This window comes from Oncorhynchus clarkii, chromosome 23, assembly GCF_045791955.1.
Source record: "Oncorhynchus clarkii lewisi isolate Uvic-CL-2024 chromosome 23, UVic_Ocla_1.0, whole genome shotgun sequence".
NCBI classification, from domain to species: Eukaryota; Metazoa; Chordata; class Actinopteri; order Salmoniformes; family Salmonidae; genus Oncorhynchus; species Oncorhynchus clarkii.
The window spans coordinates 62,651,769-62,671,199 of record NC_092169.1 but is presented as its reverse complement, the minus strand read 5'-3'; the positions used below and the strand labels follow the sequence as shown (position 1 = coordinate 62,671,199).

At 45.0% G+C, this 19,431-nt stretch overlaps 1 protein-coding gene across 1 annotated transcript in view; it reads right to left on the bottom strand.

The window, feature by feature from the left end:
* LOC139381331 (rho-related BTB domain-containing protein 1-like) overlaps positions 1-6,280 on the bottom strand; it is a 15,177-nt gene extending 8,897 nt beyond the window's left edge. Inside the window, exons 1-3 of the mRNA XM_071124782.1 lie at positions 5,960-6,280; positions 3,858-4,053; positions 2,603-2,708 (exon numbers count right to left, since the gene is read on the bottom strand). Of these exons, the coding sequence (XP_070980883.1) occupies positions 2,603-2,708; positions 3,858-4,037 (286 nt within the window). The 5' untranslated portion in view covers positions 4,038-4,053; positions 5,960-6,280. The remainder of the gene's footprint in view (positions 1-2,602; positions 2,709-3,857; positions 4,054-5,959) is intronic.
* Between the last annotated feature and the right edge of the window lie 13,151 nt (positions 6,281-19,431).

Below are 19,431 nucleotides of genomic sequence, written 5' to 3'. Positions count from 1 at the left end.
TCCTTACCCATCCTTGCCCATCCCATCCTTACCCATCCCATATTTACTCATTCCATCCTTACCCATCCCATCCTTACCCATCCTTACCCATCCCACCCCATCCTTACCCATCCTTACACATCACATCCTTACTCATCCAATCCTTACTCATCCCATCCTTACTCATCCCATCCTTAACCATCCTTACTCATCCCATCCTTACCCATCCCATCCTTACTCATCCCATCCTTAACCATCCTTACTCACCCCATCCTTACCCATCCTTATCCATCCTTACCCATCCTTACCCATCCCATCCTTACCCATCCCATCCTTACCCATCCTTATCCATCCTTAACCATCCTTACCCATCCCATATTTACTCATCCCATCCTTACTCATCCCATCCTTACCCATCCTTACCCATCCCATCCTTACTCATCCCATCCTTACACATCCTTACTCATCCAATCCCTACCCATCCCTACCCACCCTTACCCATCGTTACCCATCCTTACCCATCATTACCCATCCTTGCCCATCCCATCCTTACCCATCCCATATTTACTCATTCCATCCTTACCCATCCCATCCTTACCCATCCTTACCCATCCCACCCCATCCTTACCCATCCTTACACATCACATCCTTACTCATCCAATCCTTACTCATCCCATCCTTACTCATCCCATCCTTACTCATCCCATCCTTACTCATCCCATCCTTACTCATCCCATCCTTAACCATCCTTACTCACCCCATCCTTATCCATCCTTACCCATCCTTACCCATCCCATCCTTACCAATCCCATCCTTACCCATCCTTATCCATCCTTATCCATCCTTAACCATCCTTACCCATCCTTAACCATCCTTACCCATCCTTACCCATCCCATATTTACTCATCCCATCCTTACTCATCCCATCCTTACCCATCCCATCCTTACCCATCCTTACCCATCCCATCCTTACTCATCCCATCCTTACACATCCTTACTCATCCAATCCCTACCCATCCCTACCCACCCTTACCCATCCCTACCCATCCTTACCCATCCTTACCCATCCCATCCTTACCCATCCCATCCTTACCCATCCTTAACCATCCCATCCTTAACCATCCCTACCCATCCTTACCCATCCATACCCATCCTATCCTTACCCATCCTTGCCCATCCCATCCTTACCCATCCCATATTTACTCATTCCATCCTTACCCATCCCATCCTTACCCATCCTTACCCATCCCATCCCATCCTTACCCATCCTTACACATCACATCCTTACTCATCCAATCCTTACTCATCCCATCCTTATCCATCCTTACTCATCCCATCCTTAACCATCCTTACTCATCCCATCCTTACCCATCCCTACTCATCCCATCCTTACTCATCCCATCCTTACTCATCCCATCCTTACTCATCCCATCCTTACCCATCCCCATCCTTACCCATCCCCATCCTTACCCATCCCATCCTTACACATCCCATCCTTACACATCCCATCCTTACACATCCCATCCTTACTCATCCCATCCTTACTCATCCCATCCTTACCCATCCCATCCTTACCCATCCCATCCTTACCCATCCTTACCCATCCCATCCTTACCCATCCTTACCCATCCCATCCTTACTCATCCCATCCTTACTCATCCCATCCTTACTCATCCCATCCTCACACATCCTTACTCATCCCATCCTTACCCATCCCATCCTTACCCATCCCATCCCATCCCTACCCATCCCCATCCATCCTTACCCATCCCTACCCATCCTTACCCATCCTTACCCATCCTTACCCATCCTTACCCATCCATCCCATCTTTACCCATCCATCCCATCCTTACACAACCCATCCCAACCCATCCATCTCATCCATCCCATCCTTACCCATCCTTACTCCTCCCATCCTTACTCCTCCCATCCTTACTCCTCCCATCCTTGCCCATCCGTACCCATCCAATACGTACCCATCCTTACTCATCCCATCCTTACTCCTCCCATCCTTACTCCTCCCATCCGTACCCATCCCATACGTACCCATCCCATACGTACCCATCCCATACGTACCCATCCCATCCGTACTCATCCCATCCTTACTCATCCCATCCTTACCCATCTCATCCTTACCCATCCTTACCCATCCCATCCTTACACATCCTTACCCATCCCACCCTTACCCATCCCACCCTTACCCATCCATCCCACCCTTACCCATCCCACCCTTACCCATCCCACCCTTACCCATCCATCCCACCCTTACCCATCCCATCCGTACCCAATCCACCCCTACTCATCCTTAGCCATTCCAGAAAAAAAAATACTCCTCAGCCCCAGCCTCAGCCCCAGCCCCAGCCCCAGCCTCAGCCCCAGCCTCAGCCCCAGCCTCAGCCCCAGCCTCAGCCCCAGCCCCAACCTCAGCCCCAACCTCAGCCCCAACCTCAGCCCCAACCTCAGCCCCAACCTCAGCCCCAACCTCAGCCCCAACCTCAGCCCCAACCTCAGCCCCAGCCCCAGCGCCCCAGCATCTCAGCCCCAGCATCTCAGCCCCAGCATCTCAGCCCCAGCATCTCAGCCCCAGGTGTCAGCCCCAGGTGTCAGCCCCAGGTGTCAGCTTACCTTCCGTATGCGAAGCGTCTGTCTTTATGATGATCGCCAAAGGTGTCCCACAGCCTGAGAGACACACTGACCTCATCCACCACATCCCTGGAGCGCTCCAACACCTACAGCGGGTCACACAGAGACACATATTAGAAAACATACAGATTTTTAAACAAGATTAATTTAAAATACTGTACATAGAATGCAGGTGGGGGTGAGTGATGACAAGTGGGAGGTGAGTGATGACAGGTGAGTGATCAAGTAAGTCTTGAATTAGAGGGTAATGCCTTTAAATTTATACACTGATTGAGTCTGAAGTTATGGAGATTGTACTCCTGTTAGAGAGGCAGTTCCTCAGTTTAGGGTTCTATAATGTTGATTGGAGATTAACAATGTTTGCAGATCTGTGCCATGTCACTCAGCTGTGATTATCCAATTAACTGTCCATTTATCCATGTGGTCTGGAAATAATAAACATGAATACAATGGCATCAATACTAAGATAAGGCACATTCATTTAGAAATAACAAGATACAGTCTCCATCTGTTAAAATAATCCAATGAGTGAAACAAAAATACAAGTAGCTAGCAACATCAGACTAACCAGCTAACAATTATAGGCGAAAATGTAGCTAATAATGTTAGATAGCTAGCATAAAAACAAGATATATAATGTTGTAATAATGACAGAAATATTCTTAAACTATTGACATCTTTCATCAGTAAAACATATACCTTCTTAAAGGGACAGGCTTTCTTAGGTAGGGCTGTTTGTTGACAGTAGGGCTGTTTGGTGACAGGTAGGGCTGTTTGGTGACAGGTAGGGCTGTTTGGTGACAGGTAGGGCGACAGGTAGGGTGACAGGTAGGGCTGTTTGTTGACAGGTAGGGCTGTTTGATGACAGGTAGGGCTGTTTGATGACAGGTAGGGCTGTTTCAGCTGCAGTGTAGAGAGACAGACTGTATTGGTCTATAGCCCAGACCGTAGGGATGTGTGTTGGGGTTAGGGGTCAGGGTTAGGTTTATACCTCTTGACAGACTCTGTACTGGTCTATAGCCCAGACTGTAGGGATGTGTGTTGGGGTTAGGGGTCAGGGTTAGGGTTGTACCTCTTGACAGACTCTGTACTGGTCTATAGCCCAGACCGTAGGGATGTGTGTTGGGGTTAGGGGTTAGGGTTGTACCTCTTGACAGACTCTATACTGGTCTATAGCCCAGACCGTAGGGATGTGTGTTGGGGTTAGGGGTCAGGGGTCAGGGTTAGGTTTGTACCTCTTGACACACTCTGTACTGGTCTATAGCCCAGACCGTAGGGACGTGTGTGGACAGTAGTTGGTACTGGTTCAGAGTGGTGTTGCAGGCCCGAGCACAGATCAGCCGTGTCTTCCCTACGGCGTTGTCCCCCACCACAACACACTTAATGGTCTCAACATTGGGTCTCTCGTAGTCCATACTAGTGTTCAGGGCCCTGTGTGACAGGAGAGAAAACAGGCTCAATCACGTTGGATAATGATGATGCAACGTCCGGTAGTAGATCGCCTAAACAACGCAGATGAACAACATAATGTAGGTACACGTTTAAATTAAGACTTCATTTTCACTCAGTTCATTCAAAACAACCGTGAAACACGTTCTAATAAGCAGCTATTCACATTCTTATGATTATACTGATGACATGGCGACAGGATAGTATTAACACTGAGGTCCACTAATCTGTCACTCTGCTGCTCTAGAACCACACTACTGCAGAACACATCCAGAGGTCAGGGAATAGAGGGAGGAGTAGGAAACTGGCTCTAATCCGCAGCCCTGCATCCAAAACAAATCAGTTTAGCTCTTCAACAGAGAAGGGACTATGGACCAACCAAGCTTTGTGTTTGCTTCAGCCGTTACACTACTGTTGAATTTACACTTGTTGTTTAGTATTATCCGAGGTCAGAAGAGGGGCCAGCCGAAAGGTCTCGGGTAAAGAGGGGCCAGCCGAAAGGTCTCGGGTAAAGAGGGGCCAGCCGACAGGTCTCGGGTAAAGAGGGGCCAGCCGACAGGTCTCGGGTAAAGAGGGGCCAGCCGACAGGTCTCGGGTAAAGAGGGGCCAGCCGACAGGTCTCGGGTAAAGAGGGGCCAGCCGACAGGTCTCGGGTAAAGAGGGGCCAGCCGACAGGTCTCGGGTAAAGAGGGGCCAGCCGACAGGTCTCGGGTAAAGAGGGGCCAGCCGACAGGTCTCGGGTAAAGAGGGGCCAGCCGACAGGTCTCGGGTAAAGAGGGGCCAGCCGACAGGTCTCGGGTAAAGAGGGGCCAGCCGACAAGTCTCGGGTAAAGAGGGGCCAGCCGACAGGTCTCGGGTAAAGAGGGGCCAGCCGACAGGTCTCGGGTAAAGAGGGGCCAGCTGACAGGTCTCGGGTAAAGAGGGGCCAGCTGACAGGTCTCGGGTAAAGAGGGGCCAGCTGAAAGGTCTCGGGTAAAGAGGGGCCAGCTGAAAGGTCTCGGGTAAAGAGGGGCCAGCTGAAAGGTCTCGGGTAAAGAGGGGCCAGCTGAAAGGTAGGATTTAGTCCTACTGCATGGCATTCAGAACAGTTGACCTCAGTAGCTAAGAGGAGGAAACGGGCCTAGTCAACACCAGTGATGCTACTCTGAAAGAGGAGTTAACGGGCCTAGTCAGCACCAGTGATGCTACTCTGAAAGAGGAGGAAACGAGCCTAGTCAGCACCAGTGATGCTACTCTGAAAGAGGAGTTAACGGGCCTAGTCAGCACCAGTGATGCTACTCTGAAAGAGGAGTTAACGGGCCTAGTCAGCACCAGTGATGCTACTCTGAAAGAGGAGGGCACGGAGTGTAACAACACGTCAGAGGTTTGATGACACGAGATATTCCCCAAAATGGGCCTGAGTGTAACATCATGTCAGAACTTAAGAATTTCACTGTACCCTGCAATTGCATTTGTGACCCTGTGCATGTGACTAATAAACTAATCTAATTAGCTACATAATTTTAAAAAATAATTAAACATGACTTGTTTATAATTTCTGAAGATAGTTGATGGGAGTCTGCTGCTTGGCATAATCACTCTGTGATGTCATTTAGGTGCAAAGTCTTTAAACGTTTCCAAACCTCCACAATGTGTTTCACAACCAGACTGCTGTAGTTTACTCGAAATTGACACTAACCTGGGACTCAAATAATGAAATCAATCAAATAATGTAACAAGAACGATGTCCTTGCATGATATAATTTGTATCCACATTAAAATGAGTTAAAGTGCCTCTCGACTCAACTACCGTGTAAGTGCCAGGCACAGCTCTGTAGTGAAGTAACAGAGAGGACGACACCCTAGTCTTCGTTCCAGTTGGCCAAGATGTCATAACAGAAGCACCTACCGTTCTCTAGGGCTGAGTGAGTGTGATCTGGTCAACCAAAACTACAGGCAGGAGTTCAGAGTGCGATTCAATAATTGCAGGTAGCTCGATGGCTCCTGTACAAATAAGAATCGCTCGCCGCTAGCTAGGCAAATACTGCAAGATCATTTCGTAACTGGTATCGCGCCCCAGCTTGTTGAACGTTAATCCTTTTCTCCCAATGTAACAATAACCACTACTATGTATCTAGCTTGATTGTTCGGGCTGCCTTCAGAAGTACTCCGTCCGTCCCCATCCGAAAGCGCTTCGGGAAAAAAATAATCTGCAGCCACAACAGCACGGAACAAAACGACGTGATGCGGCTTCCATGGTGACGTCAAGCCCCGTCCGTTCTATTTATAGCGCGAGGCGAGCTACGGTTTCATTCAGAAAACCAGGTGGTTCAGCCCGCGACGGGAGAGGTTATACGCGTACGCCGGGTGCCTAAATTGATGACGTTTGGAGCGCAGTTGAGAGTCGAGTGGAGACAAACGGATTCGGTTCAGTCAGTCATCCTGATTCTCAGTTAGCGGATTTATGTTTTTGTCTAGAAATGTCAGTGATCATTTGAAACGTGTCTGTCGAAGTTGGGACGTGGGAGTGTTCAGAATCATTCCGTTCTACTAATAGTGTTATTTATTTATTTAGACATAAATGTCTCTTTAGACCGATATTAATGCCATAGTTGTACATTTTCGGCGAAAACCTCTACAATGAATGTGCTTTAGCTTTCACCCTGGCCTGATATTGGCTACACTATATCTATCTACTTCCACCTCCAGCAGGAGCGATGACACTGATGTGGCCCATGTTGTATCACATCCGGCCGTGATTAGGAGTCCCATAGAGCGGCACACAATTGGCCCAGCGTCGTCCAGGTTTGGCCGGGGTAGGCCGTCATTGTAAATAATAATTTGTTCTTAACAGACTTTCCTTGTTAAATAAAATAAATCTCTCCCCATTGAGCAGTGTAGACTGTATCACGGTGACATCCCGACAGTTACTACCACTATTACAAGTTATTTATCGTGTAGGCTGCTATCCTACTCGTAATAAAATCAAGTGGGATGGAACAAATTGAAGATGGTGACCAATACTACAAGTAATTTCTCCCTCGGCCATCGAAATAAACATCACTTTCTTTTACAATTTTGAACTAGTGCCATGCTGCGTCTGTTGCTAAACTTTATCGGAAGGGCTTATCAGGACGACTGACTGAACCGAATGCATTTGTCTCCACACACCCTTCACTTTTAAACTGCGCAACATACATCATCCATGTGGGCACCAGGCTTGTCTGTATAGCCTGTCCCGCTGGAGACAGAGAGAGACCGGGCAGGGAGGGACGCTGCTGAGCTGAGCGTTTCGACCGACGCCATCTGTGAATATAGGAGACATGTTTATCATTTTAGATAAATATGTTATACAGAATGTAAACATTTGATAAAGTTATAACCGAAGTGGTATTGACAACAAGGTAAATATCTTGTGCACTAATGATATACTGTACCGGGCAAGCAGTAGTATCTGGACCACTATATTTCAACTGACACTGCCATTGAAGTCCAGGCACTAAAAAGGACAGCAGCAAAAAGCGTCATTAATATTAAAATGAGTTATGTAAGCCTTCCATTGTAATAATGCAGAGATTGGAAACGGAACATAATCATGTGATACACTAGACAGAGCGGTTGGAAGGGCTGAAGTAGAGACAAGGACCAATCAGAATCATTCATGCTTTCCGCATCCTGTTGTTTGCATCTGTAACAGTATAATTTTAAACCGTCCCCTCGCCCATACCCGGGCGCGAACCAGGGACCTACGAAGCGTCGTTACCCATCGCTCCACAAAAGCCGCGGCCCTTGCAGAGCAAGGGGAACTACTACTTCAAGGTCTCAGAGCAAGTGACGTCACTGATTGAAACGCTATTTAGCGCCCACGCTAACTAAGCTAGCCGTTTCACATCTGTTACACATCCATTCAAATTCTGTCAAGTAAAACTGTCTTAACTAAACTAACAGGTTAAAGCAGTGATCCGTTAGATATGAGCCGCAGCAATTTAAATGAATGGGACGCAATTAGCTTTTTCCTTGTATATAAGATGACAACACATCAGAACAACACAGCATTCTGTAGATATGTCAGACACATCAGAACAACACAGCATTCTGTAGATATGTCAGACACATCAGAACAACACAGCATTCTGTAGATATGTCAGACACATCAGAACAACACAGCATTTTATAGATATGTCAGACACATCAGAACAACACAGCATTCTGTAGATATGTCAGACACATCAGAACAACACAGCATTCTGTAGATATGTCAGACACATCAGAACAACACAGCATTCTGTAGATATGTCAGACACATCAGAACAACACAGCATTCTGTAGATATGTCAGACACGTCAGAACAACACAGCATTTTATAGATATGTCAGACACATCAGAACAACACAGCATTCTGTAGATATGTCAGACACGTCAGAACAACACAGCATTCTGTAGATATGTCAGACACGTCAGAACAACACAGCATTCTGTAGATATGTCAGACACGTCAGAACAACACAGCATTTTATAGATATGTCAGACACATCAGAACAACACAGCATTCTGTAGAAATGTCAGACACATCAGAACAACACAGCATTCTGTAGATATGTCAGACACATCAGAACAACACAGCATTCTGTAGATATGTCAGACACATCAGAACAACACAGCATTCTGTAGATATGTCAGACACATCAGAACAACACAGCATTTTATAGATATGTCAGACACATCAGAACAACACAGCATTTTATAGATATGTCAGACACATCAGAACAACACAGCATTCTGTAGATATGTCAGACACATCAGAACAACACAGCATTCTGTAGATATGTCAGACACATCAGAACAACACAGCATTCTGTAGATATGTCAGACACATCAGAACAACACAGCATTCTGTAGATATGTCAGACACGTCAGAACAACACAGCATTTTATAGATATGTCAGACACATCAGAACAACACAGCATTCTGTAGATATGTCAGACACGTCAGAACAACACAGCATTCTGTAGATATGTCAGACACGTCAGAACAACACAGCATTCTGTAGATATGTCAGACACGTCAGAACAACACAGCATTTTATAGATATGTCAGACACATCAGAACAACACAGCATTCTGTAGATATGTCAGACACATCAGAACAACACAGCATTCTGTAGATATGTCAGACACATCAGAACAACACAGCATTCTGTAGATATGTCAGACACATCAGAACAACACAGCATTCTGTAGATATGTCAGACACATCAGAACAACACAGCATTCTGTAGATATGTCAGACACATCAGAACAACACAGCATTCTGTAGATATGTCAGACACATCAGAACAACACAGCATTCTGTAGATATGTCAGACACATCAGAACAACACAGCATTTTATAGATATGTCAGACACATCAGAACAACACAGCATTCTGTAGATATGTCAGACACGTCAGAACAACACAGCATTCTGTAGATATGTCAGACACGTCAGAACAACACAGCATTCTGTAGATATGTCAGACACGTCAGAACAACACAGCATTTTATAGATATGTCAGACACATCAGAACAACACAGCATTCTGTAGATATGTCAGACACATCAGAACAACACAGCATTTTATAGATATGTCAGACACATCAGAACAACACAGCATTCTGTAGATATGTCAGACACATCAGAACAACACAGCATTCTGTAGATATGTCAGACACATCAGAACAACACAGCATTTTATAGATATGTCAGACACATCAGAACAACACAGCATTTTATAGATATGTCAGACACATCAGAACAACACAGCATTCTGTAGATATGTCAGACACATCAGAACAACACAGCATTCTGTAGATATGTCAGACACATCAGAACAACACAGCATTCTGTAGATATGTCAGACACATCAGAACAACACAGCATTCTGTAGATATGTCAGACACATCAGAACAACACAGCATTCTGTAGATATGTCAGACACATCAGAACAACACAGCATTCTGTAGATATGTCAGACACATCAGAACAACACAGCATTCTGTAGATATGTCAGACACGTCAGAACAACACAGCATTTTATAGATATGTCAGACACATCAGAACAACACAGCATTCTGTAGATATGTCAGACACGTCAGAACAACACAGCATTCTGTAGATATGTCAGACACGTCAGAACAACACAGCATTCTGTAGATATGTCAGACACGTCAGAACAACACAGCATTTTATAGATATGTCAGACACATCAGAACAACACAGCATTCTGTAGATATGTCAGACACATCAGAACAACACAGCATTTTATAGATATGTCAGACACATCAGAACAACACAGCATTCTGTAGATATGTCAGACACATCAGAACAACACAGCATTTTATAGATATGTCAGACACATCAGAACAACACAGCATTCTGTAGATATGTCAGACACATCAGAACAACACAGCATTTTATAGATATGTCAGACACATCAAAACCAAACAGCATTCTTCAGATAGCTGGGACTGGGAGCACTGAACAGCCTCTCTACTATAGCTGGGACTGGGAGCACTGAACAGCCTCTCTGCTATAGCTGGGACTGGGAGCACTGAACAGCCTCTCTGCTATAGCTGGGACTGGGAGCACTGAACAGCCTCTCTACTATAGCTGGGACTGGGACTGGGAGCACTGAACAGCCTCTCTACTATAGCTGGGACTGGGACTGGGAGCACTGAACAGCCTCTCTGCTATAGCTGGGACTGGGACTGGGAGCACTGAACAGCCTCTCTGCTATAGCTGGGACTGGGAGCACTGAACAGCCTCTCTACTATAGCTGGGACTGGGACTGGGACTGGGAGGACTGAACAGCCTCTCTACTATAGCTGGGACTGGGAGTACTGAACAGCCTCTCTACTATAGCTGGGACTGGGAGCACTGAACAGCCTCTCTACTATAGCTGGGACTGGGAGCACAAAACAGCCTCTCTGCTATAGCTAGGACTGGGAGCACTGAACAGCCTCTCTGCTATAGCTGGGACTGGGAGCACTGAACAGCCTCTCTACTATAGCTGGGACTGGGACTGGGAGCACTGAACAGCCTCTCTGCTATAGCTGGGACTGGGAGCACAGAACAGCCTCTCTACTATAGCTGGGACTGGGAGCATTGAACAGCCTCTCTACTAAAACTGGGACTGGGAGCACTGAACAGCCTCTCTGCTATAGCTGGGACTGGGACTGGGAGCACTGAACAGCCTCTCTACTATAGATGGGACTGGGAGAACTGAACAGCCTCTCTGCTATAGCTGGGACTGGGAGCACTGAACAGCCTCTCTGCTATAGCTGGGACGGGGAGCACTGAACAGCCTCTCTACTATTGCTGGGACTGGGAGCACTGAACAGCCTCTCTACTATAGATGGGACTGGGAGCACTGAACAGCCTCTCTGCTATAGATGGGACTGGGAGCACTGAACAGACTCTCTACTATAGCTGGGACTGGGAGCACAGAACAGCCTCTCTACTATAGATGGGACTGGGAGCACTGAACAGCCTCTCTACTATAGATGGGACTGGGAGCACTGAACAGCCTCTCTACTATAGCTGGGACTGGGAGCACTGAACAGCCTCTCTACTATTGCTGGGACTGGGAGCACTGAACAGCCTCTCTACTATAGATGGGACTGGGAGCACTGAACAGCCTCTCTGCTATAGATGGGACTGGGAGCACTGAACAGCCTCTCTACTATAGCTGGGACTGGGAGCACAGAACAGCCTCTCTACTATAGATGGGACTGGGAGCACTGAACAGCCTCTCTACTATAGATGGGACTGGGAGCACTGAACAGCCTCTCTACTATAGCTGGGACTGGGAGCACTGAACAGCCTCTCTACTATAGATGGGACTGGGAGCACAGAACAGCCTCTCTACTATAGCTGGGACTGGGATCACAGCACAGCCTCTCTACTATAGCTGGGACTGGGACTGGGAGCACTGAACAGCCTCTCTACTATAGCTGGGACTGGGAGCACAGAACAGCCTCTCTGCTATAGCTGGGACTGGGACTGGGAGCACTGAACAGCCTCTCTACTATAGATGGGACTGGGAGCACTGAACAGCCTCTCTACTATAGCTGGGACTATGAGCACAGAACAGCCTCTCTGCTATAGCTGGGACTGGGACTGGGAGCACCGAACAGCCTCTCTACTATAGCTGGGACTGGGAGCACTGAACAGCCTCTCTGCTATAGCTGGGACTGGGAGCACTGAACAGCCTCTCTACTATAGATGGGACTGGGACTGGGAGCACAGAACAGCCTCTCTGCTATAGCTGGGACTGGGACTGGGACTGGGAGAACTGAACAGCCTCTCTGCTATAGCTGGGACTGGGAGCACTGAACAGCCTCTCTACTATAGCTGGGACTGGGAGCACTGAACAGCCTCTCTGCTATAGCTGGGACTGGGACTGGGACTAGGACTGGGAGCACTGAACAGCCTCTCTACTTTCCCGGGCTGTATCATAACCGTCCGTGATCGGGAGTCCCATAGGGCAGCTCACAATTGGCCCAGCATTTTCCAAGTTATGGGAAGGTTTGACCGGGGTAGGCAGTCATTGTAAATAAGAATTTGTTCCTAACTGACTTGCCTTGTTCAATAAAATCTACACACAGTACCCCATAATGACATCAGAGTACCCTAAAATGACATCACAGCACCCCATAAGGACATCACAGTACCCCATAATGACATCACATTACTCCATAATTACATCACAGTACCCCATAATGACATCACATTACCCCATAATGACATCACAGTACCCCATAATGACATCACAGTACCCCATAATGACATCACAGTACCCCATAATGACATCACATTACCCCATAATGACATCACAGTACCCCATAATTACATCACAGTACCCTAAAATGACATCACAGTACCCCATAATGACATCACATTACCCCATAATGACATCACAGTACCCCATAATGACATCACATTACCCCATAATGACATCACAGTACCCCATAATGACATCACAGTACCCCATAATTACATCACAGTACCCCATAATGACATCACATTACCCCATAATGACATCACAGTACCCCATAATGACACAGCAAAAACAGGTTTTTAGACATTTTAGCACATTTATGAAAAATATTACATTTACTTATGTAATATTTCAGTTTTCTGTCTTTATGGGGTACTGTGTGTAGATTGATGATGGGTAAAATTCTATTACCTGCTGTTTGTTCACCCGCACCGCAATTGCTGAAAACTCATCCACAACAGCCCAAATATATTTGATGAAGTTTAAACCTGAAGCCCCATCTGACCCTAACCCACTAATATAGAACATGAGCTGTAGACTACAGTCAGAGACCCTAACCCACTAATATAGAACATGAGCTGTAGACTACAGTCAGAGACCCTAACCCACTAATATGAGCTGTAGACTACAGTCAGAGACCCTAACCCACTAATATGAGCTGTAGACTACAGTCAGAGACCCTAACCCACTAATATGAGCTGTAGACTACAGTCAGAGACCCTAACCCACTAATATGAGCTGTAGACAACAGACAGAGACCCTAACCCACTAATATGAGCTGTAGACTACAGTCAGAGACCCTAACCCACTAATATAGAACATGAGCTGTAGACTACAGTCAGAGACCCTAACCCACTAATATTAGCTGTAGACTACAGTCAGAGACCCTAACCCACTAATATGAGCTGTAGACTACAGTCAGAGACCCTAACCCACTAATATAGAACATGAGCTGTAGACTACAGTCAGAGACCCTAACCCACTAATATGAGCTGTAGACTACAGTCAGAGACCCTAACCCACTAATATGATCTGTAGACTACAGTCAGAGACCCTAACCCACTAATATAGGATATGAGCTGTAGACTACAGTCAGAGACCCTAACCCACTAATATAGAACATGAGCTGTAGACTACAGTCAGAGACCCTAACCCACTAATATAGGATATGAGCTGTAGACTATATCTGTGTCAGTCTACTGTATGATGTATCAGTCTGCTGCATGATGTATCAGTCTACTGTACTGTATGATGTATCAGTCTGCTGCATGATGTATCAGTCTACTGTACTGTATGATGTAGCAGTCTACTGTACTGTATGATGTATCAGTCTACTGTATGATGTAAAAGTCTACTGTACTGTATGAATTGGCAGTCTACTGTACTGTATGATGTAACAGTCTAGTGTACTGTATGATGTAGCAGTCTACTGTACTGTATGATGTAACAGTCTACTGTACTGTGTGATGTAGCAGTCTACTGAACTGTATGATGTAGCAGTCTACTGTACTGTATGATGTAACAGTCTACTGTACTGTGTGATGTAGCAGTCTACTGTACTGTATGATGTAGCAGTCTACTGTACTGTATGATGTATCAGTCTACTGTATGATGTAAAAGTCTACTGTACTGTATGAATTGGCAGTCTACTGTACTGTATGATGTAACAGTCTACTGTACTGTATGATGTAGCAGTCTACTGTACTGTATGATGTAACAGTCTACTGTACTGTGGGATGTAGCAGTCTACTGTACTGTGTGATGTAGCAGTCTACTGTACTGTATGATGTAGCAGTCTACTGTACTGTATGATGTAACAGTCTACTGTACTGTATGATGTAACAGTCTACTGTACTGTATGATGTAGCAGTCTACTGTACTGTATGATGTAACAGTCTACTGTACTGTGGGATGTAGCAGTCTACTGTACTGTGTGATGTAGCAGTCTACTGTACTGTATGATGTAGCAGTCTGCTGTACTGTATGATGTAGAAGTCTACTGTACTGTATGATGTATCAGTCTACTGTACTGTATGATGTATCAGTCTACTGTATGATGTATCAGTCTACTGTACTGTATGATGTAGCAGTCTACTGTACTGTATGATGTAGCAGTCTACTGTACTGTATGATGTAGCAGTCTACTGTACTGTATGATGTAGCAGTCTACAGTACTGTATGATGTAAGTATACTGTACTGGATGATGTAACAGTCTACTGTACTGTATGATGTAGCAGTCTACTTTACTGTATGATGTAGCAGTCTGCTGTATGATGTAGCAGTCTAATGTATGATGTAACAGTCTACTGTACTGTATGATGTATCAGTCTACTGTACTGTATGATGTAGCAGTCTACTGTATGATGTAACAGTCTAGTGTACTGTATGATGTAGCAGTCTACTGTACTGTATGATGTATCAGTCTACTGTATGATGTAGCAGTCTACTGTACTGTATGATGTAGCAGTCTACTGTACTGTATGATGTAACAGTCTAGTGTACTGTATGATGTAACAGTCTACTGTACTGTATGATGTAGCAGTCTACTGTACTGTATGATGTAACAGTCTACTGTACTGTTTGATTCTGTATTCAGACACAAAATATTTATGTACTCCGTAGAATGACTATTATGACTGTAACTTAACTCATGTGGCCTTGTTGTTTAGTGACCCATACCTCCTCCTGGAGGACAGATTATGTCATTACCATTGTTGTTTAGTGACCATACCTCCTCCTGGAGGACATATGATGTCATTACTATTGTTGTTTAGTGACCCAATACCTCCTCCTGGAGGACAGATGATGTTATTACTATTGTTGTTTAGTGACCCAATACCTCCTCCTGGAGGACAGATGATGTCATTGCTATTGTTTTTTAGTGACCCAATACCTCCTCCTGGAGGACAGATGATGTCATTACTATTGTTGTTTAGTGACCATACCTCCTCCTGGAGGACAGATGATGTCATTACTATTGTTGTTTAGTGACCCAATACCTCCTCCTGGAGGACAGATGATGTTATTACTATTGTTGTTTAGTGACCCAATACCTCCTCCTGGAGGACAGATGATGTCATTGCTATTGTTTTTTAGTGACCCAATACCTCCTCCTGGAGGACAGATGATGTCATTACTATTGTTGTTTAGTGACCCAATACCTCCTCCTGGAGGACAGATGATATCATTACTATTGTTGTTTAGTGACCATACCTCCTCCTGGAGGACAGATGATGTCATTACTATTGTTGTTTAGTGACCCAATACCTCCTCCAGGAGGACAGATGATGTCATTACTATTGTTATTTAGTGACCCATACCTCCTCCTGGAGGACAGATGATGCCATTACTATTGTTGTTTAGTGACCCATACCTCCTCCTGGAGGACAGATGATGTCATTACTATTGTTGTTTAGTGACCCATACCTCCTGGAGGACAGATGTCATTACTATTGTTGTTTAGTGACCATACCTCCTGGAGGACAGATGTCATTACTATTGTTGTTTAGTGACCCATACCTCCTCCTGGAGGACAGATGATGTCATTACTATTGTTGTTTAGTGACCCATACCTCCTCCTGGAGGACAGATGATATCATTACTATTGTTGTTTAGTGACCCATACCTCCTGGAGGACAGATGTCATTACTATTGTTGTTTAGTGACCATACCTCCTCCTGGAGGACAGATGATGTCATTACTATTGTTGTTTAGTGACCATACCTCCTCCTGGAGGACAGATGATGTCATTACTATTGTTGTTTAGTGACCATACCTCCTCCTGGAGGACAGATGATGTCATTACTATTGTTGTTTAGTGACCCAATACCTCCTCCTGGAGGACAGATGATGTCATTACTATTGTTGTTTAGTGACCCATTACCTCCTCCTGAAGGACAAATGATATCATTACTTTTCCTTGAACAGTATAATGATTCTGTCCTACATCTACACTGAGTGGACAAAACATTAGGAACCTAAGATTCCCAATATGGAATTGCACCGTTTTGCCCTCAGAACAGCCTCAAGTCATCATCGGGGCATGGACTCTAGAAGTTGATGAAAGCGTTCCACAGGGATGCTGGCCCATGTTGACTCCAATGCTTCCCACTTGTATCAAGTTGGCTGGATATCTTTTGGGTGGTTGACCATTCTTGATCCACACAGGAAAGTGTTGAGTGTGAAAAAAGTCTACTGTACTGTATGATGTAGCAGTCTACTGTACTGTATGATGTAACAGTCTACTGTACTGTATGATGTAGCCGTCTACTGTACTGTATGATGTAACAGTCTACTGTACGATGTAAAAGTCTACTGTATGATGTAACAGTCTACTGTACTGTATGATGTAGCAGTCTACTGTACTGTATGATGTATCAGTCTACTGTACTGTATGAATACCTCCTCCTGGAGGACAGATGATGTCATTACTATTGTTGTTTAGTGACCCATACCTCCTCCTGGAGGACAGATGATGTCATTACTATTGTTGTTTAGTGACCCATACCTCCTCCTAGAGGACAGATGATGTCATTACTATTGTTGTTTAGTGACCCATACCTCCTCCTGGAGGATAGATGATGTCATTACTATTGTTATTTAGTGACCCAATACCTCCTCCAGGAGGACAGATGATGTCATTACTATTGTTGTTTAGTGACCATACCTCCCATAGCTCCCATAACAGACCAGAGTTACAGAGACATTATAGCTCCCATAATAGACCACAGAGTTACAGAGACATTATAGCTCCCATAACAGACCACAGAGTTAGAGACATTATAGCTCCCATAACAGACCACAGAGTTACAGAGACATTATAGCTCCCATAACAGACCACAGAGTTAGAGACATTATAGCTCCCATAACAGACCACAGAGTTACAGAGACATTATAGCTTCCATAACAGACCAGAGAGTTACAGAGACATTATAGCTCCCATAACAGACCACAGAGTTACAGAGACATTATAGCTCCCATAACAGACCACAGAGTTACAGAGACATTATAGCTTCCATAACAGACCAGAGAGTTACAGAGACATTATAGCTCCCATAACAGACCACAGAGTTACAGAGACATTATAGCTCCCATAACAGACCACAGTTACAGAGACATTATAGCTCCCATAACAGACCAGAGTTAGAGACATTATAGCTCCCATAACAGACCACAGAGTTAGAGACATTATAGCTCCCATAACAGACCACAGAGTTAGAGACATTATAGCTCCCATAACAGACCACAGAGTTACAGAGACATTATAGTTCCCATAACAGACCACAGAGTTAGAGACATTATAGCTCCCATAACAGACCACAGAGTTACAGAGACATTATAGCTCCCATAACAGACCACAGAGTTAGAGACATTATAGCTCCCATAACAGACCACAGAGTTAGAGACATTATAGCTCCCATAACAGACCACAGAGTTACAGAGACATTATAGCTCCCATAACAGACCACAGAGTTAGAGACATTATAGCTCCCATAACAGACCACAGAGTTAGAGACATTATAGCTCCCATAACAGACCACAGAGTTACAGAGACATTATAGCTTCCATAACAGACCAGAGAGTTACAGAGACATTATAGCTCCCATAACAGACCACAGAGTTACAGAGACATTATAGCTCCCATAACAGACCACAGAGTTACAGAGACATTATAGCTTCCATAACAGACCAGAGAGTTGCAGAGACATTATAGCTCCCATAACAGACCACAGAGTTACAGAGACATTATAGCTCCCATAACAGACCACAGTTACAGAGACATTATAGCTCCCATAACAGACCAGAGTTAGAGACATTATAGCTCCCATAACAGACCACAGAGTTAGAGACATTATAGCTCCCATAACAGACCACAGAGTTAGAGACATTATAGCTCCCATAACAGACCACAGAGTTAGAGACATTATAGCTCCCATAACAGACCACAGAGTTAGAGACATTATAGCTCCCATAACAGACCACAGAGTTACAGAGACATTATAGCTCCCATAACAGACCACAGAGTTAGAGACATTATAGCTCCCATAACAGACCACAGAGTTAGAGACATTATAGCTCCCATAACAGACCACAGAGTTAGAGACATTATAGCTCCCATAACAGACCACAGAGTTAGAGACATTATAGCTCCCATAACAGACCACAGAGTTACAGAGACATTATAGCTCCCATAACAGACCACAGAGTTAGAGAGACATTATAGCTCCCATAACAGACCACAGAGTTACAGAGACATTATAGCTCCCATAACATACCACAGAGTTACAGAGACATTATAGCTCCCATAACAGACCACAGAGTTAGAGACATTATAGCTCCCATAACAGACCACAGAGTTAGTGACATTATAGCTCCCATAACAGACCACAGAGTTAGAGACATTATAGCTCCCATAACAGACCACAGAGTTACAGAGACATTATAGCTCCCATAACAGACCACAGAGTTAGAGACATTATAGCTCCCATAACAGACCACAGAGTTACAGAGACATTATAGCTCCCATAACATACCACAGAGTTAGAGACATTATAGCTCCCATA